Consider the following 22344-nt stretch of genomic DNA (forward strand, 5'->3'; position numbering starts at 1 on the left):
TTCTTGCTCGAGATCTGTGCAGTCGAGGAGCATCTCATGATACATGACCTCCTCTCTGCTTTCTAAACAGCTGGTACATATCCGTGACTGCATTCCAGACACTACCCCAAGCCTCTGTGACTCCAGTCAACTCACAGCTCTCTGACTATGCAAGGGAAAAAACAAGACCTGCAGATTCACACTCTGGTCACTAATGTGCAGGCACTGGCAGACAGCCTTTGAATGTCATCCTTCTGAGCAGGAAGGCAAAAGATCTTTTTGTAGCCCTCTTCCTCATGTTTCTTCTCTATTTGTAGCTCCAACTTTTCTTCTGGGCTTTGGCCCTCATCCTCTGAAGAACTTACAGTAAAGCCCCCTGGCACCAGAGGCTGGCAAGCCTCACCATCAACAGCTTTCTCCCTCCCTGAGCAAGGTGAATTACATCAGTCGCCCTTTTCTCCAAATGAAGCAGGATGAACAAAGAAGCTAAATGCATGCTGGAGAGCCAGCTATGCAGCCAGAGCCTGGATTCCTGACTGCATCTGCTCTATCCAGGTCCTTCCCTTGATCAGCAGGATTGAGGACACCATTCAAACCTGCATGCTGCTCATTCCTGCCGTAGATTGATTGACCAGCAACACCTAAAGATACCAGGTCTATACAGGGAACAAGCTGCATTTGTTAAGTGAAGTTACAGCATTTCACTATTCCTACTTTTGCATGCTTCAGGTGTCTATGTAGAGAATTTCTATAATTGTAGTCTAAAGGGACATGCATCACAGATTATACATCACTGCCCTGACATAAAGCTTCCTTCCTCCTGTAACTGTGATGCAAATAAGACCTCTTGGTACCTGCAAGAAACAGTAACCTGTACAGCAAAGAGACTGCAAAGTCTCCCCCCTTCCCTTTAAAAACAGAGATTCTAGGCCTTTTGCACCAGTTCCCATTCTACTTAAGCATCACTTGGGAAGGAGTCACTCAACACTGAGCAGCCTACCTTGACCGTTGGAAAGCCTTGCTGTGTCCGGTCTTTCACTGAGCCTCGGCTGCCTTCAGTCAGGTAACGAGCCCTGTGCTGGGTTTCTGGCTGTACCACGATCTTCAGCTCCTTCCCCTCACTCTTAGTCGGATACTGACCACACAACATTGGGGTCTTCTTTCCTCCAGCTCCTTTCTGGTTCTCTGATGCTCTGGGAAGTTAAAGCATGCCATTAAAAAGATTTTACAAGCAGCTCCCCAGTAAAACCAAACTAAATCACAGAAAAGCTAAAAAGATAAAGAGTGTATATTAACGAAGAGATGATTTATAGTTGAGAAAAAGCTTTGGAATTCTCTTTCTGACAGAGAAGGAAACCTGCAAGATGAAGAGGAACAGCGCTTCCCTGCCTCCTCCATCCAGTGCAAATAGGAACTGCTTTTCAGAGTAAACATAAAGGAAGGGAAAAGCAATTAGCATTAAACTATGTTAAACAGAAGAAGGCTTGTAATCTGCTTTTTCACAGTATATAATACAGCCTGGTATTGTACGAATAAGCTGTTTTGCTTCTGTAACAAATATACATACGTAGACACACATACTGAATGGATTTAAGGTTAAATGATAATTCTTTAAATAGGAAAACAGCCTCATGCCTGTCTTCACCTGAACTTGCACATTCATGCAAACTCAAACACTCATTTCTCTCAAAACAGATTGATAAATTGATGTTTAAACCAGATTAGTTATTGTAAAAAGCTGTGATGAAATTGCACCAATTTAATATCTGCAGCATATGCAAAAAGACTGTTTTGTTCCAGGTGCATACCTTAAGATATATCTTGTGTCCAGTTCCATAATTAAAACCTGAATGAAGAAGCCCTCCAAAGTATAACACTGTGATGCATTTTGTGTTCACTTTAAAGCACAATGGAAAATAACTCGTGATCTTATACAGAGCAGGTTTGCATAATGAAGTTTAATAACCTCATTTAACACCAGCAAAGGTAAACATGCCATGGCAAATGGTATAGGCAGAAAAAGGGCTCAATGGATTTATGCAAATGTAATATTCTTCTCTACTACCAAAATGTATTTTCTAAACGCTAATGATTCTGAAGAAAGCAGTTTAAAATAACAGGTGTGAATTGCTTAAAAAGCAAATCCTGTTTCAATGTGCAACACACGGAAGTAATTTATTCAGGATTTTAATTCTCGAGGAGGGGGGTGAAATAAATGCTTTTTCTTCAAAGTTGTCTATTGAGAGCTTTGCCTCTGCAAGAGCTTTTCACTGACCTGAAAGCTGGGGGTAACCCATAGTGCTCTCACTCCCAATTACCTGATGATTTATACTAACAAAAATTATCAGCACCTTTCCTACAACTTCTATTGTGCAATGAACTGCACAAGACCACATGGAACGCAAACACTTCCAAGTCATTCCCCAGCCCTGCACAACCTGTCCCAGCATTTTTCATAGCCTGGTTTGGGTCGGAAAGGACCTCACAGCTCCTCCAGTTCCAACCCCTGCCACGGGCAGGGACCCCTTCCACTGGAGCAGCTTGCTCCAAGCCCCTGTGTCCAACCTGGCCTTGAGCACTGCCAGGGATGGGGCAGCCACAGCTTCTCTGGGCACCCTGTGCCAGCGCCTCAGCACCCTCACAGGGAAGAGCTTCTGCCTAAGAGCTCAGCTCAGTCTCCCCTCGGGCAGGTTCAAGCCATTCCCCTTGGCCTGTCCCTACAGGCCCTTGTCCAAAGCTTCTTGTTGCCCCTTTAGGTATTGGAAGCTGTTCTAAGGTCTCTGTGGAGCCTTCTCTTCTCCTGGCTGAACATCCACAGCTCTCTCAACCTGACTTTTCCCATGGAAGGGTCTTCTGCTCCAGGAAAGGTCAAACACTTTGCCCCAGTTCCACATCTCCTACTAAGCCTTCCAAAACCTTTTAATACCTGTAACAAATGGTTAAAACGAACACTGCTGAGCAGTTATGAGCTCTGTGCTTTGAATGAATTTCATTCATGTTTTTCTGTTTGAGGTGGTTAACCACTTTGTAGATAGCCCAGCAAAGCCTCCTGCTCATCCAGCTGAGCCCAGGACAGATGCCCTGAGCAGCCCTGCTGCCTCACACATTCATCTTCAACCAAGTTAACAGCAGAGAGGCAGGACCTAGATAAAAAAACAGCATTAAAAAAACCCCACAAGTCTCCTATCTTTCTGCAAACACATCATAATTGCTCAGCCAAAGTCTGGTCAATCAGGCTGTTTTAAAAAAAAAAAAAAAACACACTATGTAAAACATACTTCCTCTCAGGAAAATAAAAGGGACAAAATTCTCCTTCAATGTAGCACAGACAAAACCTGTGATACACTAAATAGACTGTAATTAACAGCACTGTGCTCCTTGCTTCTGTACATGTTAAGCAAAAACACTAATCACACTCAAGCTCGTTAGATAATCACTCTCTACTCTTCCTGTCAGGACATTACTCCAACGGACTACTAATTAAAAGGAGTATGTTTATGAACTTGCAGAGAGTATCTTCTCTTTTCCCCCCCTATGAATTTTCAATCACACAGCTACAACCTCTTAGCTCCTACCAGGGAACACAAGAAATCACACCAGGCAACCCCAGCTGCTGCAGGCACCACCACATCCTTCCCAACACTGTGCCTGGGCCACAAGCTTCCTGCACCTCGGCACAGGAGAATGCTTCACAGAAAGATACCACACATGGAGGTGCCCACTCCCTAAATTAACAGAGACTGAGATATTACTGACTTTTGAAGGGGGCAGCCATAAAAACTAGGTTGACTTTCAACACTCAAAATGCAAAGTTTTAGCAGCGTGATGTTAACACTCTGGCCTCTTCAACACAACTCTCTTTTCCTGAGAGTACTTTAGTCTTGAAACCCAAGTCACCTGAGCTGTCCACATACTATTATTTTACGCATTGTCATATTTATTCTGCCTAAGCTTTACTTTGAAAGTCTTCCCTCTAGAAACCTAAAGTAATCATTACTTTCAATCAGATTAGCTGAACTTGAAAGCAACTGTAAAGCCTTCACCAGAACTTCTCAGTGGTCTTTCTTCTCAAATTCCAAGGATATAATTTACACATCCTTTTAATTTAGTTTATTCATAATGCTAATATTTGTGACATACAGATAGTAAAACATTTCATACCACAGGTTTATTACTTTAACCTTTACCAGACAAGGTCTACCCAAAGCTAGCACTTCTTTACTAAACAAGAAGTGTAAGTAGCAAACCCTATGATTCTACCAGAACAGCTTTCCTGGTCCCACACTGGCATCAGGGTTGGTCCCAGTGAAGATGTGCAAGTGAAAGTGAGGCCAAGCGTGTCGGAAATCTGAGCCTCCTTGCCCTAAATCACTGTTAATTCTAATCACTAAAAAAGGCTTTAAAAAATTCCAACGGTTTCCACAGGAATACACTTCTTTTTCTTCCTAGCTTCTGAAGACCTATTAAAAGTCTCTTAAGGCAAATGCTACTTCCACTTCACAAATTAGCAAGGCTGCCTTCCTTGCTCTTTTCTTAAAGCCAAAAGTAAATGAACTCCCTTGGCTGAAATCCAAAGGGCTGGAAAGTTTTAAAAAAACCAAGCAAACAAACCAGTCACTACTGTGACCTAGATTTTTAACACTAAATCTCCATATTCCAGCTGCAAAATTACATTTTCTAGTATCTCGGACATTTTTTGCCCCAGAGCTTTTATTCAAAAGGACAATTTTGTTATATAAGAGTTTTGCTGCAGTTCAAACTAGCCTGTATTTGACATACTAGGGAAAAAACAACGATTTCCCCTGCATTCAGAGTACCACTGACAGCACTGATGAATGTTTGCTGGGTAGCCACTAATCTTTTGGGGAATGCTACAGTCTTGTGACACTTTACATTGAGATCGCAGAGTCACAGACTGGTTTGGGTTGGAAGGGACCTTAAAGCTGGTTCAATTCCAACCCCACTGCCACAGGCAGGGACACCTTCCACTAGAGCAGCTTGCTCCAAGCCCCGTCCAGCCTGGCCTTAAACAATAGCAGGTGTGGAGCCTTCATATTGTTCTGGAGTTTACTAAATCTCTCCTCTCTGCCCAGAGATCATATTTACAGCCACACAGTTCTTGCCTTTCAATAAGTGTCTTTCTTTTGTAGGGGAGCACCTGACCCCCTCTACTCAGTGGAGACAGCTTCCTCCTGCCAAGCAGCTGCTTTACATAGACTAACTTGCTTCTTTCAGTCTACCATGTACTAAGGTTTTACTTTATTACCATTGGTTTCAGGTGGTGAAAACAAGAGATGCTGGACAACTGCAGCCAAGCTTAGTGTCTGGTGTACGGAGACACCAAGAGACACACGGGTCAATGGCAGAGCCAACGTTCATGGTACCAGGCAGCTCCATGGGCCCTGATGTAGCACCCAGCAGGCAGGGAGCAGCAGTACTCTGGAGAGTTTCTCAGAATCACTTTCTCACAGTGAAATTTTAAGTATGGAACTGCAATGACCCTGGGAATACAGACTCCAGGCTCTTTCCCTTTGGAATATGAGAAGTTCATAATCTTTCCCATCTGTCAGATTTTCATATTCACCATTACTGTGATGAACATTAGAATGTACTGCAAGCACATACATAAAACAAACAAAATACACTTCCCCCCAAAAAAAGCCAAATCTATCCACTCAACCATCTTAAAAGTACTAAAGAAGCCACAAGTTAAAAAATAAAAACGTATCAACACACTACTGTAAACTGATGGAGTTTTTCCTCTTTAAGCAACTACTGAAATGCATTTAGTGAAGAGTGTGAAAGTGGGAGAGATGAGAGACCACCACCCAGCGTGCCTACGTACAGACACACGCATGCACAGAACCCAGAAGCACAGAGAGAAACAGGATTAGAGATTTATTTCTGAAAAAATCAAAATACAGAAGTGAATTCACAAGAAGAAACAAAATCTGGTTCATCATTATCATCTTAACATTTTATAAAAAAGTAAAGCATGTGTTAAGTCCAATGATGAGAAATCCTAACAAGCCATTTGCTTCTTCTCTCATCACTCTCTCTATTTGGTAAATAGAGAGACAAACAGAAGCAGGTAAAGTGTACAGACTGAAATCCTCACATAAAATCCTGCAAAACCCACTTAGATTAAGGGTGCGTCCAGTCCACTTCTGGTTTTCTTTTCAAATACGTTTTCAGTGCCATTCTATAAATGGAATTGTGCAATCTTTGAAGAATTTCACTTAAATAACAATACAGATGAGCTCATCGGTGCTGCGTCAATTGTTGTAGGGAAGTTCAGCTTTATCTTCTAAATAAAGACTACCAAGTCTAATCAGACCTTATCACAAGGCTAGGACGCAAAAGGGAACAGCAGAGAAGAGAAAGGATTTATGTGAGAACCTAAGTAGAACACTTGACTGGGCACGGGGAGAGTTTTATTAGTTTGGTTTTACATATGGTGATAAAACTTTATTTAAAAAAAAAAAACAAAAAAAAAACAGATACCAACCCATTTCCTGCTTTTGAGTTGCCTTTGCTGTCCGTGCTGAGCTGAGAAAGGACATAGTGAGGCGCTTTGGCGCTGTCGGCATCAAATATATCCATGTTGGACTCTTCACAATCTCGACGTTTGATCCCTGGCCTCTGCTTTGGATTTCGTTTGCGTGATTTACGTGGCACCTCAGTGTTATCATTGTAGGAACTGGTACTCATGTTACTGAAGTTGGAGGGTGAATCCTCCATCCACATACTGCAGCTCTGTTCTGACTCCAATCCACACCCCTCATCCTGGCAGGACATCCAACTGTTGTCCAGCAAGTCCTCAGGTGGTGGCGAGATGTACAGGACTGTGTGTCTCTTCGGCGTTGACTGCTGCTGCTGGACTGCGTTACTGGTTAACTGCTTTTCACTTACCCCTCTGGTACTTACCCCCACGGCTGAGGAGCAGCTCTCCACTTGCATAGCCTTGCTGTCGGTGACTGAGGTAGAGTAAATGGTAGGACTGGAAGAGGTGGTAAAGGAGCTGCAAGCACCGCCCATGGAGGAAGAGGAAGGAGCTGAAGAAGCATCTGCGGTGTATAATTCAGAAGTAAATACAAGATACACGGTTCTGTGTGCGCTGGCTATAGCAGTCCCATTGACACAAAGCGATTTATGAACCGATTTCTTTCCCCCAAAAAATATTTGGAATTTGGTAAATTTTAGAATGTAAATGCTTAAAGCAATACAGCCTAACCAATACATCACTTTGGAAATGTCCAAATGAGACTTCGTATGATCCACTGGAATCAATGCTTTTAAAGTTTAATGTTAATTCATAAAAATGGCTGCAAGCAAACACAGCTTTCATTGCCTCAGCTGGAGTAATTATTTGTGTAGAAGCCATTTCATCTACAATAAGGGAAGCCCCAATGCAAAATGCTTATAATCCACATTCAATGCCAATTAAACCATTTATTGTTGGAATTTTTTATTTTTGAAAGAGACGGGACTGTGCTTAGCCACAAAGTATTAAAATAAGTTTCTAACCTATGAAGCAGAGAACTACAGGTCATTTTTAATGCAGACACTCCCTGCTTCAGAGGCAAATCCTGGAATAAAAATATGAGAAAATAAATGAGAAAAAGAGCTGCTGATTATTCCATCATAAATGAGAAATAAAATATAAAATCAACTGAGTTGGTAGGCAAAATGGAACTGGTATCAGTCAGTATGACAGCTGTTTCGAACATTCAAAACAGGGATGAAGTATCTGTATTGGTGACATGGTGATACAAGACAATGTGAAATTTCTGTAATTTGACTCTTTCAGACACTGAGAGATTTCTCTCAGACTTCATCAGCCAAGTCCCTCATGCAGACAGAGACAGCTCGGGACAGACCTCCAAAAAGTCCATATGAAATAAGGTATTTTAAAGAACATGACTGTGACTCCTCCAGAGGTCACACAGATCAGTCTGGTTTAGAAACATGGAAGAACAACTAAATGATTAAAACAAACTTCTGAATATTTCTGGAAACCAACAGAATCATTTCCACTGAAGAATTTTAATGGACAGATTAGCTGAAAGCCTAGGCTGAAATACTTCAGAGGAAGCAGTATGGACAAACATTAAGTCTTGATTCCTCAGTGAAACACAGCTGATTTAAAGAAACAGATAACTGAATTTTATAGTCAGATATAAGCTTCGTGAGAGGGAGTTGCTATTTTTTTGTATTTCTGCCCTACTGACCACATCTTGCACAATAAACCAGAACCACAGAAATAATCTAATTTTGCAAACAAATTGCATATATCTACATACTTATTCAGTATGTTTATTCACGTAATTACTGGTGTCATAGAGGTAATACCTATTATCAAGAGGAACATGATGGCTTCCTTCTTGTTGAGGATTTTTTTTTTAATCCAAAATATTATATTAATCTCTCAAGACTAAAAAATTCAGAGACAGTTTAACTATCTTATCCAGTTTAAGCAATTTAAAAGTAACAGAATAAAGTATGTTCAGCCATGATGTATGTATTTAGTTAACAGTAAAATGCAGCAAGCCTTTCTATAAATCAGCCTACTTGTGATTATCAGGAGGATCAATGAGTTATGATAAAGATTTTTTAAAACAGTACCATTTCTTACAACTTTTCCATGCTAAGTGAATTTAAAAGTAAACCTATGCTACTTCAGACTGTCAAATTCAGTGGTCATTACAGGTTATCCATAAACTATTCTGCTCTTATCTTCCTAGGAAGTCCATTCCCCAAACCTCCCAGTGAAGCAGGAGCAGATGAATGATACCAGTTCCATTTTCCAGTTTGTTCTTTGGCAAATATAGTGGCTGAAATTGGGAGAATTCAGTCACTTTGAACTGCATTCCAATTTAAATGTGAATTTATCCTTACTATATCATGCATTAATGCAATGCTGTTTTTCAAAAACACAGAATTTGCAAGAACTATTAAATCTAGATATTAATTTCAGTGACAATATTTAGGAGCTGATTTGCAGCCACTTTGAGTTGAGAAAGACCTTTGGTATTTGGGATGTTTACTTTGGTTTGTTAAATAGAATTAGTTTCCATTCATCATTTATACACTCATTTATACACTCAGAAAGAAACCACACTGCGGAAATAAGCAGCATACATACAGCATATATGCTGCATGCAAGTATTGGCAAATGGTAACACATGGCACATGGCAGTAATGCTGCAGAACTGGGTTACTGAATAGCAATATTTTCCTTAAAATTAATTCTTCTTTTAATGGATGAAACTGAGTATCATGCACAGTACAACACAGTGTATGCACCTCTTGTGCTTGCCTGTGCATGACAAAGACTTGAACTAATCAGTAATTATGTACTTCGACCCAGGCAGCAGGGCTCTTGAACTGGAAAACTCCTCCTCCAAGATTATCATAAACTTTTCTTTTTGCAGCAAATACTGAGAATGTTTTTGAAAGGCCTTTTAAAAGACCTGAAAGAAAAACTTAAAAGGGACATGGTCTGCACTGGAATGAGTATGTCAAGCACTGACCATACCCTGCTGATCAAATGGTTCAATGCATATCCTGCCCAGAAATGCAACAATTATACTTTTCCCTCACTTTTCTAGGAAAACATAAATAAATCACTGTTTCCTCCATTTCTTCTCCTCCATTTTTTTTTTTGCCTAGACGTTAAAAAGCATGTATGCGTATGAGTCTGTGTGTATGTTTTTCCTTTGTACCTTTAAAAAGGAAAGAAATATTGTCCATTATAAATTGGTTATACTCTCCTCCATCTACCAGAGACACCGCTGTGTAATAGAAAGATTAGAATATCAAAACAACATCAAGCTAAACAGTAATGGCAAGAAAACCTCTCTTTAGCCTTATATATTCTCAGACAAATGTCATTACCATACATAAACATGCAAGTGTTTTAAAGCATGTACAGGCCAGTGCCTTCTCTATTATAGTAATTAAAAATATATAAGAAAGGAATATAGCAAATGAAATATACTAGCTATATTAAACCTGTGTATTTGATGGTTCTAAAATCTATTTTGGGAGATAAATTATTAACTGCCTTAGCAATATTTTAAGTTGCAAATACTGAGAAACACAGTAAAATATGTTTTCTCGTGCAGTCTGCAGGCCTTTAGCCAACACATCCTCTTTTGAACTTTTTTTTGGTTTTTTTTAACATTTAGTAAGTAAATGGGGTCAAAAAGAATTAATGAAGTTACTGTAAAGAATAAACCACTGGATATCTCATGGCTCCCATTTGGTTTTATCAGTTTATTCTAAAGCCAGTGACAACACACTGCCACACATGTATCTGATATCCGAAAGAGATCTCTTGGTTGAATATGCTGCACAAGGGGTAAAAAAAAAAATAAAAAGAGTATTATGAAGTTTTCAGTAATTCAAACTTGACTGGTACAGCTTTAAAAGGGGAGAGCATTTTGCATTTCCTGGTTTTGAGAATGAAGCGCAGACACCACCCAAACACAGACAGTGGCCGTTCAATGCAGGGTGTACCTGGTCACTGGTCTGTCAAGTTGGAATGGAAACACACACGCCTTCCCCAGTTTCAGCATTTCTTTTATTTGATGTTATTTTCTTTAGACACATAACTGGAATTGTTACAGGTGGCTCTTTGAATTGCAGTTTAACAGCGCTTGCAATGACAAATATATAGGTTAAGTGAATATGTACATTTTGAAATATAAGACTGGATATATTTCAACACAACCTCAAAATAAAAATGGCTTTTTAGCACTGAATAGAAGCCAAGTGCATGTTAAGGCAAGAGTGCAGCCACACTATTAGAAATGAAATGTGCACCAGCATCACAAGGTGGGGGTTGTTTTTTTTCTTTTTTTTTTTTTTTTTTTTTAATTTAAAAATCGAGAGAGAAGGCTACTTCCAAGTTAGAGCACGTTTGATCGCTGTTGAAACTAAACCTCCTGAATCTATTCATTGCCATCACTGTAACTTGTAAGGTAGTTAAAATAAGTAATTCAGAATTTGTTGCCTGTCCTACAAGCCTTTTTTCTCTAGGAGAGGCAGAATGGTAACAAACAGTTCAGCGTAAGGATGTCCTGGTTCTGTTTTGGACTTCATAATTTACATATCAATAATAAGCAATTCTGTAACATGTAAATCAAAGAGAGGAAATAACCAAGAAATAACAAACTAAGTGCTTAGTGCTGGGGTTCAGAATGCAAATAAAGATAACCAATTACTCTGCACAACTCTGAGGAAGACTAAAGTTCAAAGAAATTCCAGTTGTTCATGTTACCAGTCATTGTACGTTTGCCTCCCAGGAAATCAAAAGAGGTGCCTACTGCTCCCAACCATTTTCCTCATTTTCAGGCAGTGAACAGAATTACATTCACAACCAAGAGGCTGAGTAATTGAGGCTCCTTCTGAAAACAAAAAGCAGCCAAAAAGCAGGCAGTGGAAGAAGGGCTACAACATGCGTGTAGCACAAATACATGCTGCTAAAAATCACAGGCTAATACAATACCAAAGACTAAGGGAACACAGAGAAAAGAGCATCCCATTGAGCAAACCAGCGCAGTCTTTTTCTTTTCAGTAACATAAAGCATTGTACAAAGAAAACTTATTATCCCCTGAGTTAGCAATTAAGGCAATGACACATATTTCTACATCGTATTAACTTGTGAAGTCAAAACAAGGCATTCAGCCTCTAAAAAAAGGTTTGAAAGGCAGAAGAAAGCAAAAAAAAACATCACTACCTGGCATTGAGGGAATCTTCTATTTAGATAACACTTACATGGAGCCAATCCTGAAATCCTTGTTTGCTCTTTCCAAAGAGATCCTTTAATACAACAAGGATTACCAAGTCCTCCAAACGAAACAAATAGCATCCTGATGACTTTTGTTTCTTAACTGCAGCTGAAGTGCAAAGCAAGTCATTTCCCAGCCTGGAAAGCTTAAGATTGTGAACATAAATAAGTGGAGATATTTTGGGGTTTATAAGCTTTTCAGCCACCTGTGCATGAACAGCCAGGACTAGCAAAAAGCCATTAGAGAACTCTTCCTCAGAGCCTAACCTGCATCCCACATGATCCCTATACTGTGTTGAGAAAACAATTAAGTGTCAAAAAAGGAAGGTCACGGGGTGAGGTTTATGTGATGTATAGGCTTAATATATTAAGTATACGCATTTGTTACATTTGTTAATTTATCTAACATGTCATGTTCTTGAATAAGACTTTCCTATGTTAATCCATTTATCTGAACACAGGAGGACAATTTCACAAAGAAACCAGAGGGTACTATGTGCAAAATTTCCACCATCAGCCCTTGTGTTGCCAAAGGTTTGAAAGGTAAACATCAGAACTTACAAAGTGGCTGCAAACCTGCTTTCAACACCTCACATGCCAAACTTGGGTTTCTACTTTTCTTCTTCTCATATTACTGATGTAATGTCAAAAACTTTTCAAAATGTTAAGTTTCAAATCAGTATCAATTCACTATTTAGAAATAAATAAATAAAAAAAGATTTTAAAAAGAAAAAACAAAAAAGAAAGAAAGAAAAGAGACTTATGAAGAAGTCTGAAAACAAGACCGACCTATACCCTGGGTGAGATTGGATGGGTTAAATGTCTCTGGCACTATTTGTCTTCACTATTGACAGACACTGTCACACAACCCACCACTCGATGCCTGTCTCTGAATGGCGAAGCTAGAATGCAAGTTAAGTGTATTAATAGAGAAAAAAACTAGCATCCCAGCAAATAAAATAAAGCAATCCAATTCACCAGTTATTAAAAACACTTAGATTCAAGATAGGTAGGTTAATTTAATGTACATTAAGCCCAACAGTGTAAATTCCCCTTACATTCACATGCTGAACCAAGCAGTGTATTATACTTTGGGTAAATACATCAGTCAATCTGGTTTTGTTATAAATTACATCCATTCTTAAATTAACACTCTAGGTATTGAAGTAGAGCTTTTGTTAGTGGCTCACACACACCAATTCCATGTATCTTAGATCCTTCCCCACTCAGAGCAATAACCAGCTGCATCCAAGCAAGTCAGAACTCTAGGACTCTCAGCTGCTCTCTTGAAGCTCTACCTGTCATCTCCTCAGCTCCTGCCACCCTAAAAGAGAGACTGTATGATTGTGTCAAGATTGATGGATCTGACAAAGAACACCCCAACTGAAGAAACAGACTCTTGTTCTTGGGTTTTTCCTAAAAAATTAAGGACTCCTCTTGGCCTTCACAAAGTCTTTGATATAAGGAGGTGCCCCCACAACAGTACAATAAGGCTGTTCCCTTTTTGCCCTTCACTGGCTTTGGTTTTCATTATTCATTAAGGAACAGGGAATTCTCTTATTGCAAAGTAATTCTCAAGCCTTTTGATGTAATAATAGGAGCCACTTACTGCAAGAATTAGCTATTATGAAAACGTTTCTCTGAAGGATAAAACAACTTGTGTTTGACCAGTTCTGGAAGGCTGGGTTTACTGACTGTATGAGATTCAGAAAGACCTGAAATAAGCTTAATTTAGGAAAAACGATATGATCTAGAGTACATCTACATAACCTTTTAGACGTAATTATAAGGAAGGTCTCCTCCATGCAGAGGAGAACATATGCACTCAAAGCACATAAAATCATTAAAATTGTTCACATCTATGTTAGCACTAGTGACACAGAGCAGCCAGGCACTGTACCAACATACAGCACCAGGAAGATGCCTTTTTAAAAAACTTTAGGATCTGGTTTAAATTAATTCTGTAAGAAAAAAGCATTTGACACATGACTGAAGCAAGCAAGCTGCAGACAGAAATCCCTGGAAGACATCCTCCTAGGAAATTACAGAAAGGCACTTCCAACTGGGAGGGTGGTGGGAAGAGGAAGGGAAAAGCCTACAAAGAAATGGAAGTTTTTACAGACCAACTACAAAGAATAATGTTTTTTTCTGACAATTTGTTTACAATATGTACTTATAACCCCAGGATAATAGAATTAGTAGCAGCACTGACATCCCCTTTGAAATCTCTGGTAATTATTTCTGTATCAACAGGAAAAACTGACTAATGACACCAGGAAGGATGATAAATTGACAAAATATTTTCAATAAAAATAAAGAAGCTCTACTAGCTATTCAGAAAAAAAAACCAAAAAAAAAAAAAGAAAAAAAACCCCACATGCACAAAACAAACCACCCACATCTCCATTCTGAGGCTTTATTAGAAACTTTGGCTTGAGAATGACAAAAAGGCCTTGTCTTGGCAGTGGAAACATGACCCATACCCCTTAGCACCCAGCCTCTACCCAACAGAGGATGCAAGTATTTTTATCCATTTCTCTACAGTAGCAATTGAGAAGCAAAGCCTTATTTTCATGATTAAAATGACAAAAAATGCTTATGGCAAGTACTTCAATAATGACTCTAATCAAAAAAGCCAGTTATGCCTGCTTGGGACAAGTAGCTGTCCCTTTAATTAAAAAGGAGCACAAAACTGACATGACCACAAAAAGGTAAAGCTTCACTGTTTACCAAATGTTTTCCCAGGACATAATCATAGATGTTTGAGAGCCAGGAAAAAAAAATAAATCAGTATGTCACAGGTTATTTGTATCCAAATATGAAAAATGCAAAGAGAGATCAGTAAATAAATTATAATAGCATAAAATCTGTTCCCCTTTTGCTACAGCTCTGGAGAATTCAATTTAAGAACTGGGAACTGTCAGGATGTAAGCAAAGCAGGAAATACTGTCCTAGGGAGCAGTGCAAAGAATATGAAAGAAGAAATATATTCGCTTCTGTGGCAAATGGAGAGCAGCTTAAAGCATCAACAGCAAACTGAAGCAGCTCATCCCGAGATCTCCTACAGGAAGAATGGATGGTAAGCAGAGAAGCAAGTTTCTGCAACAATTTTCTTCACTGGGGTTTCAGAAGGTTTGAGCATTCCTGTTACTAGAGATAAAAGGTGAAAATGCAAGACTTGTTTAAATTACATGGTCAAAAATATTCCTGAATCATCCCCAAAGGGCAAGAATAAGGTGTTGATCTACCAACAAAATAGACACCTTTGAGAAAAGGCTTAAATCAGCAGTGTGAATTTTGAGCATTTGAAGCACTTGTTCAATGTGTCTTGATCAACAAGAAAAAACTGTTCAACCTTTAAGAACAGGAAAGAATCAAGCATCCCCCCTTGCAACTGGAGCTTAAAAATATTGTGTAGAAATCTCCAAGTACAGCTTACAATGACATTTCTCAGCATGACACCCTCATGCATTTCAGGAGTCTAGATGATGATTCATATTTAATGTGCTTATGGTACCACACCAGGCAAAATCCTCCTTTTCCTGTCCCCTGAACAAAGACACTTGTGATTCCAATAACAGTTTCTAGCAGTAAAACCAGATCCTTCACCTCCCTTCTGCTTTCCAGAACAATAACAGAATTAGAAGCTTGAGAGAGCAGCTCAGTTTGTGAACATTGCAACTCAAAATCCTAGAGTTCCTTTAAATTACACTTGCCTGTTCGATATTTAGAGAGTGGGTAACACCTTTTGTCTGGATTAATTAATACGAGATACACATTTATTAACAATTAAAATCCAATCAGCAACATAATACTCTTAAAACTATTCTGTAAATCACAAAACAAATTTCCAAATGGAAGAACTAGAAGTCTGCCCCTGCAAGGTCATCGCTGCTAAAACAGTCCATCCTGCTCCTCCAAAAAAAAAAAGAGAAGTTAACTGCAGCAATATATATTTCTCACCTATAATGTGATTTACGTGGAACAAAACCCCACAGCACAGTGACCAACAGAAAAGCCACAAGTAAGTTGAATTTCAGCCACATACTACCTTACTCTGTGTTTTGGGAAAGAGAACAAACTGTGTTAACTATCAGAGTAGTAAAAAGCTCTCACCACTTTGGCTCATTCCCTGGAACATAATCCTCTCATTATTAAAAGCAATCGTATCTGCAACTGACTTCTACCTACAGTGTTGCTAGCAGCATTTCAAATCACCCCTTCCTTTGAAAAACAAGAGTAAATGAGATCACCTGCAATGCTATGGAGACTGAACTGTCATTTCCCAAATAAAGTGATGGGTTAGAGCAAAAGCTGACACATAAAAAAGGAAGAAAATAAAAGAAAAAGAGAGACTTACACAAACCAAAGATTTCCAATTCTGGAACACTAAGTTGCCAAAGTCATCTCTCCTCCTCATCCTCTCATCTGTACAGTGTCAGATTCTCAGAAATGTGCCTACAAGTCTGCTATTAGGACCTGACATCAGCAAATTAATAGTCTATTTTGGTCTTTAAAAATAGACATGTAAAGTCTGTTTTCCTGTACAAGTATGCAGATATGCACAAAGCCCAGGCTGATTTTCCTCTTATTTTCCTGTTAAGAAATCAGAGCCCAGCCCAGCCAGACTTCTCATTATTACACAAGGCTGGGTGGCTTAGCTTGAAAACGTGGTAGCAACTATTCAGCAACTGTAGCAATCCTGAAACTAAAGAAAATAGGAAAATGCAATACACTTTTTTATCTAGAAATATGGTACAGTTAAGGCAAGAATGGAGCCAAAATACTTGCATTCAATTTCTTGAGAAAACAGAGATTTGGGTGCAGAACACAGCTAACCTCAAAAGCGCTCCTGGGATTCTCAAAGTCAACTGAGAGCACTGGAGAAGACTCCTGCTCCAAGTTATCCATGTGGGTACCAGCATCAGTTCAGAAGTGCTGAGTTCAAGATGACTTATAGGAGGAATCCCAGCTGCCCACTACAGAGCAGGAACTTGTGGGAGGGGGGACTATGACTATAAAACAATCTAATGGGGTCCACTTCTTGTACCCCAACCTACAACTGTTGTATACACCGATATTCCTTCCTCTATTCCTAACAGTTTGTTTCCAGCTTAAAAGAGAAAGTCTGGCCTCAGACTTACCAGAAAAAGGACCTGTCCACCCTTGGTTTATACAATATCTTACATATTATCTATCTCTCTATATATCTTACCTTCCAACACCAGAGGGAGGAGCAGGAACTGTTCTTTTCAGCCTTCTGCTCTGTCCCTACAGTTTTGGAGCAGTCTATGGACCTGTTTTGGTAAACACTTGTCCAAGATCCATGTGTTTTCTTTCAAGGATGTGATCAAGGAGTAGGGAAAAAAGCCAAAACAAAAGTATGTAGTGGTCTTGGCAGTCCTGGGGTAATGGTTGGACTTTACGATCGTAAAGGTCTCTTCCAACCTTCTAGGATTCTATGACAAAGCACACATAAAAACAAAGACACCCATACCATCTTACACTGAAACGATCTATCTGATAGCATCCACTGGCTGAACCTTCCCCAACACCTACAGGGTTTGGCACCCACTCCCCAGTAGCCAGCCCTAGCTACTTCGGGCTGGGGCTTCCCTTTCCTTACGCATGTCCACAGCACAACTCACTACTGAGCGACCCTAGTCAACAGTTACCCTCTTATGGAAGGCCAGGATTCATAGAATCATAGAATAGTTAGGGTTGGAAAGGACCTTAAGATCATCCAGTTCCAACACCCCTGTCATGGGCAGGGACACCTCACATTAAACCATGCCACCCAAGGCTTCATCCAATCTGGCTTTCAACACTGCCAGGGATGGAGCATTCACAGCTTCCCTTGGCAACCCATTCCAGTGCCTCACCATCCTTACAGTAAAGAACTCCCTCCTTAGATCCAACCTAAACTTCCCCTGTTTAAGTTTTAACCCATTACCCCTTGTCCTATCACTACAGTCCCTAATGGAAGAGTCCCTCCCCACCATCCTTATAGGCTCCCTTCAGATACTTGAAGGCTGCTATGAGGTTTCCATGCAGCCTTCTCTTCTCCAGGATGAACAGCCCCAACTTCCTCAGCCTGTCTTCATACAGGAGGTGCTCCAGTCCCCTGATCATCCTTGTGGCCCTCCTCTGGACTTGTTCCAGCAGTTCCATGTCCTTTTTATGTTTAGGACACCAGAACTGCACACAGTGCTGCAAGTGGGGTCTCAGCAGAGCAGAGGGGGAGAATCACCTCCTTTGACCTGCTGGTCACGCTCCTTTTGATGCAGCCCAGGATGCGGTTGGCTTTCTGGGCTGCGAGCGCACACAGAAGCCGGCTCATGTTCATTTTCTCATTGACCAACACCCCCAAGTCCTTCTCTGCAGGGCTGCTCTGAATCTCTTCTCTGCCCAACCTGTGGCTGTGCCTGGGATTGCTCCAACCCAGGTGTAGGACCTTGCACTTGGCATGGTTGAACTTCATAAGGCTGGCATCAGCCCACCTCACAAGCGTGTCAAGGTCCCTCTGGATGGCATCCCTTCCCTCCAGCATATCAACCAAACCACACAGCTTGGTGTCACCGGCAAACTTGCTGAGGGTGCACTGGTTTTGTCCTCACTGTAGTGGACAGTGACATAAGCAATGAAAACAAAACTAGTCTTGGCTCTTGGGGGGTCTTGTCTGGCTGGTTAGTTTTCTTTGAACACAACTTTTAACAGTTCTAGTTGCTTGTGCTTAATACTTCTCACACAGCACCCAGGAACTTAATTGTTTCATCACACCTACGGAAGGTCTCCAAAGCCATGGATCAGCAAACAATTCAAACTGCACAAGCTGACAGACATTGAGAGAAGCTACCTCCACCTTTACTGGCTCCTCTTTTCCAGATCACTCCTCATCCCACACCATCAAAAGCAGTTGTGCTGACCCACAGTGAACCCACCAGTGACAACTCTAACCTGGAGCAGGCTCTTGACGGAGCACATGAAAAGCTCTTCTTTGGGCAGTGGTATCACCTTGAAGTCTCTGTGAAACTACACAACTCTCTGACACTGAAATGTGTTCTTAATTGAACAAGTGGGTCTCCTTTGTGAGCTAACAAAAAAAATCTCAACACTATTTAACTTTTTCATTCAATAAAATTTGCTGCAGTTTAACCCAAACACAGCTAACGTGTTCTTAGTTTTTTAAAAGGAACCGGACTGGCTGTTAGCAGACACAAAATACCTGGAGGTAACAGACATTTAGTTCCATTCAAGTTTTTAAGTCTTCTCTGTTAGATTCAGAATTTATTAGCAGTTCATGTCTATCTGTGGATTTAGAGTGTAACAGGGTTTGTGGGATTGTTCTCTTTTGTTCACTTGTTTTTACAATACACGTTTCTACAGGATTTGGCTGCTGCTGTGTCTTTGAACCAAACTGATCATTAAGTATCTTGATTTTAGAAATATATATGCTCAGATTATTTTTAATAAGTGATAGAAAAATATCAAATCCTTTCAATATAATAAATAAACCCATCAAATTCTTTCAATAACCGAAGTTCCACTGTGCACAGTTAAATCCACAGGTTCTCTCAGAAGAGGTGTAGCAAAACATGAATGGTGAGCAGTGCTGTAAAGTTTCTCTGACACGTCTACAATCACTTCAGTTTCTGATCACGATTCCTGTACCATGCAAATCTGGGAAACATTCTCACACAAACATTTAATGCATATGAACTCATATAGAGAAAAAAGAATATTGCATCTATCTGAATCCTCACCTTAAATATATGCATTTTTCTCAACAAACAATTTAAGGCCAATTAGGAAAGTGGAACATGACCTTGTAAGAAATATGGGGATCAAATTATGCAAAAACTTCCTTATCCAATGAAGAAAAATGCATCTGTCCTGAGCATAATGATTTTTTCCCCATTGCACTATTTACTAGAACATACAAGTTACTGACAAGAACTCCAGATGCAAACCAGCACTAATGCTAACCTTTGTCCTTAAATCCTCACTTTTTTATGTTTAATGAAGATCAGTGACAGCATCTTTAGACTAAAGTCTGAAACATGACTGCAAGTAAGATAAAGATGAAGATAAAAAGGTCATGCCTCATTTTTATAGGCTGTCAATTAGAAAAAGTGACTAATTTTATCCTAACAGTTTATAAAAGTGTCATCCTGACATATATTCTGTTCTCATGTATTTGAGAATTTTGTAATATGTGTGAATGGAGTTTAAATACTAAGCTTCCTCAGGCCTCTTAAAGGAAAACATAGCCTTTTTTCCTCCTTTAGTCTGGCAAAAGCTTCAGCACCCAAAATGTAACCTCCCATTCCATTCTTTATCCTAGCTAAAATTCGCTGGTTTAGTCGGTCGGCATTGTCCCTTAGTTCCAAGTAGGAATTTACTACCTCTGAAGTCAGAGAGCATTCTAGGAGTTAACAGGTCTGTGCTGCATAATAACAGCACAAGTAACTTATTTCTTATGAAAATAAGTATCTACACACACGAAATACAGCAAATTAAAACAAAATACCTGATAATTTAGATCACCCAGCGTAATTTATACTAAGTTCTCCTAGAATGAACTCTGATACTTCTCCACATGCTCTTTTTCACAATTAAAACTTTGCCAGCACTGTTCATGTTGGCCAGAATGTTACCAACCTTAAAGTAATTGAATAAATGAGAACACTTACCAGCAGCAACTACAGCTGGAGGCGGCGAACCTGCCTCGCCACCACTTGTTTGGCTCATGGATGCTACAGATGTTTCTCTGGAAGGTGGTAACTGCAGCTCCTTTGGGAGAAGGTCATAGACAGATTCTGTTGAACGAAAAGGATTTAATCAAAATGTTATTCATGTTCTGCACAGGAAAAGAAATAAAGTTTTTGCCTAAGATACAAACAATAATCCAGCCTTTGAAAAGGTCACATTAAGCCCTTGGAAATCTCAAGGTCATGGAATAAAGTTATGTCAGAAAACAAACCAACCACAAAAATGTTAAGATGCACATTCTCAAGATTGAAACAAAAGGACACAATCTTGTTCAAACAAAGAAATAATTCATGAACTTCTACAGAAACAGCCCTCATTTAGAACGAAGGGGTTGACAGCATGTACATGAGAATCAAAGGCAAACCCATTCTCAGAGCAAGCTGTGCAACTCTCAAAGAAAGAGATTAATTTAGTACCATCATCCACAGAACACCCTATGCTTTTGCCATGTATTAAGTGCCAATTCTTGTTAGGTAAGATCCTTCACTTCCATTTATCTGCAACACTTCTTTTTCATAGAATCATAGAATAGTTAGGGTTGGAAAGGACCTTAAGATCATCCAGTTCCAACACCCCTGTCATGGGCAGGGACACCTCACATTAAACCATGCCACCCAAGGCTTCATCCAATCTGGCTTTCAACACTGCCAGGGATGGAGCATTCACAGCTTCCCTGGGCAACCCATTCCAGTGCCTCACCATCCTTACAGTAAAGGACTCCCTCCTTAGATCCAACCTAAACTTCCCCTGTTTAAGTTTTAACCCATTACCCCTTGTCCTATCACTACAGTCCCTAATGGAAGAGTCCCTCCCCACCATCCTTATAGGCTCCCTTCAGATACTTGAAGGCTGCTATGAGGTTTCCATGCAGCCTTCTCTTCTCCAGGATGAACAGCCCCAACTTTCTCAGCCTGTCTTCATACAGGAGGTGCTCCAGTCCCCTGAGTCCCCTGAAGTTTTGCTTCAAACTCCCTGTAAACTAACACAGATGTTCCACAGAAAGGTGTCTCCACCAACAAAATGGCTCATCCCAGTCCATTTTACAGAGAAAGCCCCATGATACAGCTCTGGCAGACCCCATACAGTAGTAGAACATCTAAGACATTATTTTTGTGATTTCTGTTGTGAAATTATCTTGGTATCACTGAGTGATCCAAACAGCTCCACTCGGGCATGAGCACATAGCTGTGTGTGCTTTTTCCACTGAATACACCAAAGATGCCCTGTTTCAAACCCCCAATCCAGGGATGTAAACAACCTTGAACATCGACTCATAGGATGGTCTGGGTTATAAGGGACCTTAAAGATCAAACAGTCCCAACCCCCGTGCTATGGGCAGGGACAGCTATAAATGGAGGGCTATAAACTGAATATAGCTATAAACAGCTATAGATGAACAGCTATAAACTGGATCAGTTATTACATGCCACAAAACTTTACGAAATTCATTTCTATGTGTTTAGGTGCCTGCCGACACATATGGAACTGTACACAGTGTGTACTTTTAAAGGGTTTCCCCCCCACACCCCGTATGAAGCAACAATTATACTTAATCCTAAAGAAAAATATATTTGTGCAGCAATTCTGTAAAAATTAGAATTCCAACAGAGCTGCTCATCCAAGAGCTTCAGCTGCATCAGACCCCATAAAAAATTCAACATATTCTAGACAAATGCACAGGTATATACACACCCAGCAAAATATAACTGTATTAAAACCACAACCCATACTAAATGCTGGCTATGCAACAAACCAGAACAGTTACTGTACTGGGTAAGAGTGCAAACTCTCCCACCAC

The 22344-nt window shown here is 40.0% G+C and overlaps 1 protein-coding gene across 3 annotated transcripts in view; it reads right to left on the bottom strand.

Moving 5' to 3' along the window:
- The window catches only part of NFAT5 (nuclear factor of activated T cells 5), a 71311-nt gene that overhangs the window by 26250 nt on the left and 22717 nt on the right, over nucleotides 1-22344 (bottom strand). For 2 of the 3 annotated variants that reach the window (XM_065662019.1, XM_065662018.1), the window contains exons 2-4: nucleotides 20468-20593; nucleotides 6488-7046; nucleotides 980-1172 (exon numbers count right to left, since the gene is read on the bottom strand). In XM_065662019.1, the coding sequence (XP_065518091.1) occupies nucleotides 980-1172; nucleotides 6488-7046; nucleotides 20468-20593 (878 nt within the window). Of the gene's footprint in view, nucleotides 1-979; nucleotides 1173-6487; nucleotides 7047-7506; nucleotides 7569-20467; nucleotides 20594-22344 lie in introns of those variants that run through there. The other variant, XM_065662021.1, reaches the window with a different exon arrangement.

The sequence above is a fragment of the Lathamus discolor genome, chromosome Z, assembly GCF_037157495.1.
Source record: "Lathamus discolor isolate bLatDis1 chromosome Z, bLatDis1.hap1, whole genome shotgun sequence".
Lineage (NCBI taxonomy): Eukaryota > Metazoa > Chordata > Aves > Psittaciformes > Psittacidae > Lathamus > Lathamus discolor.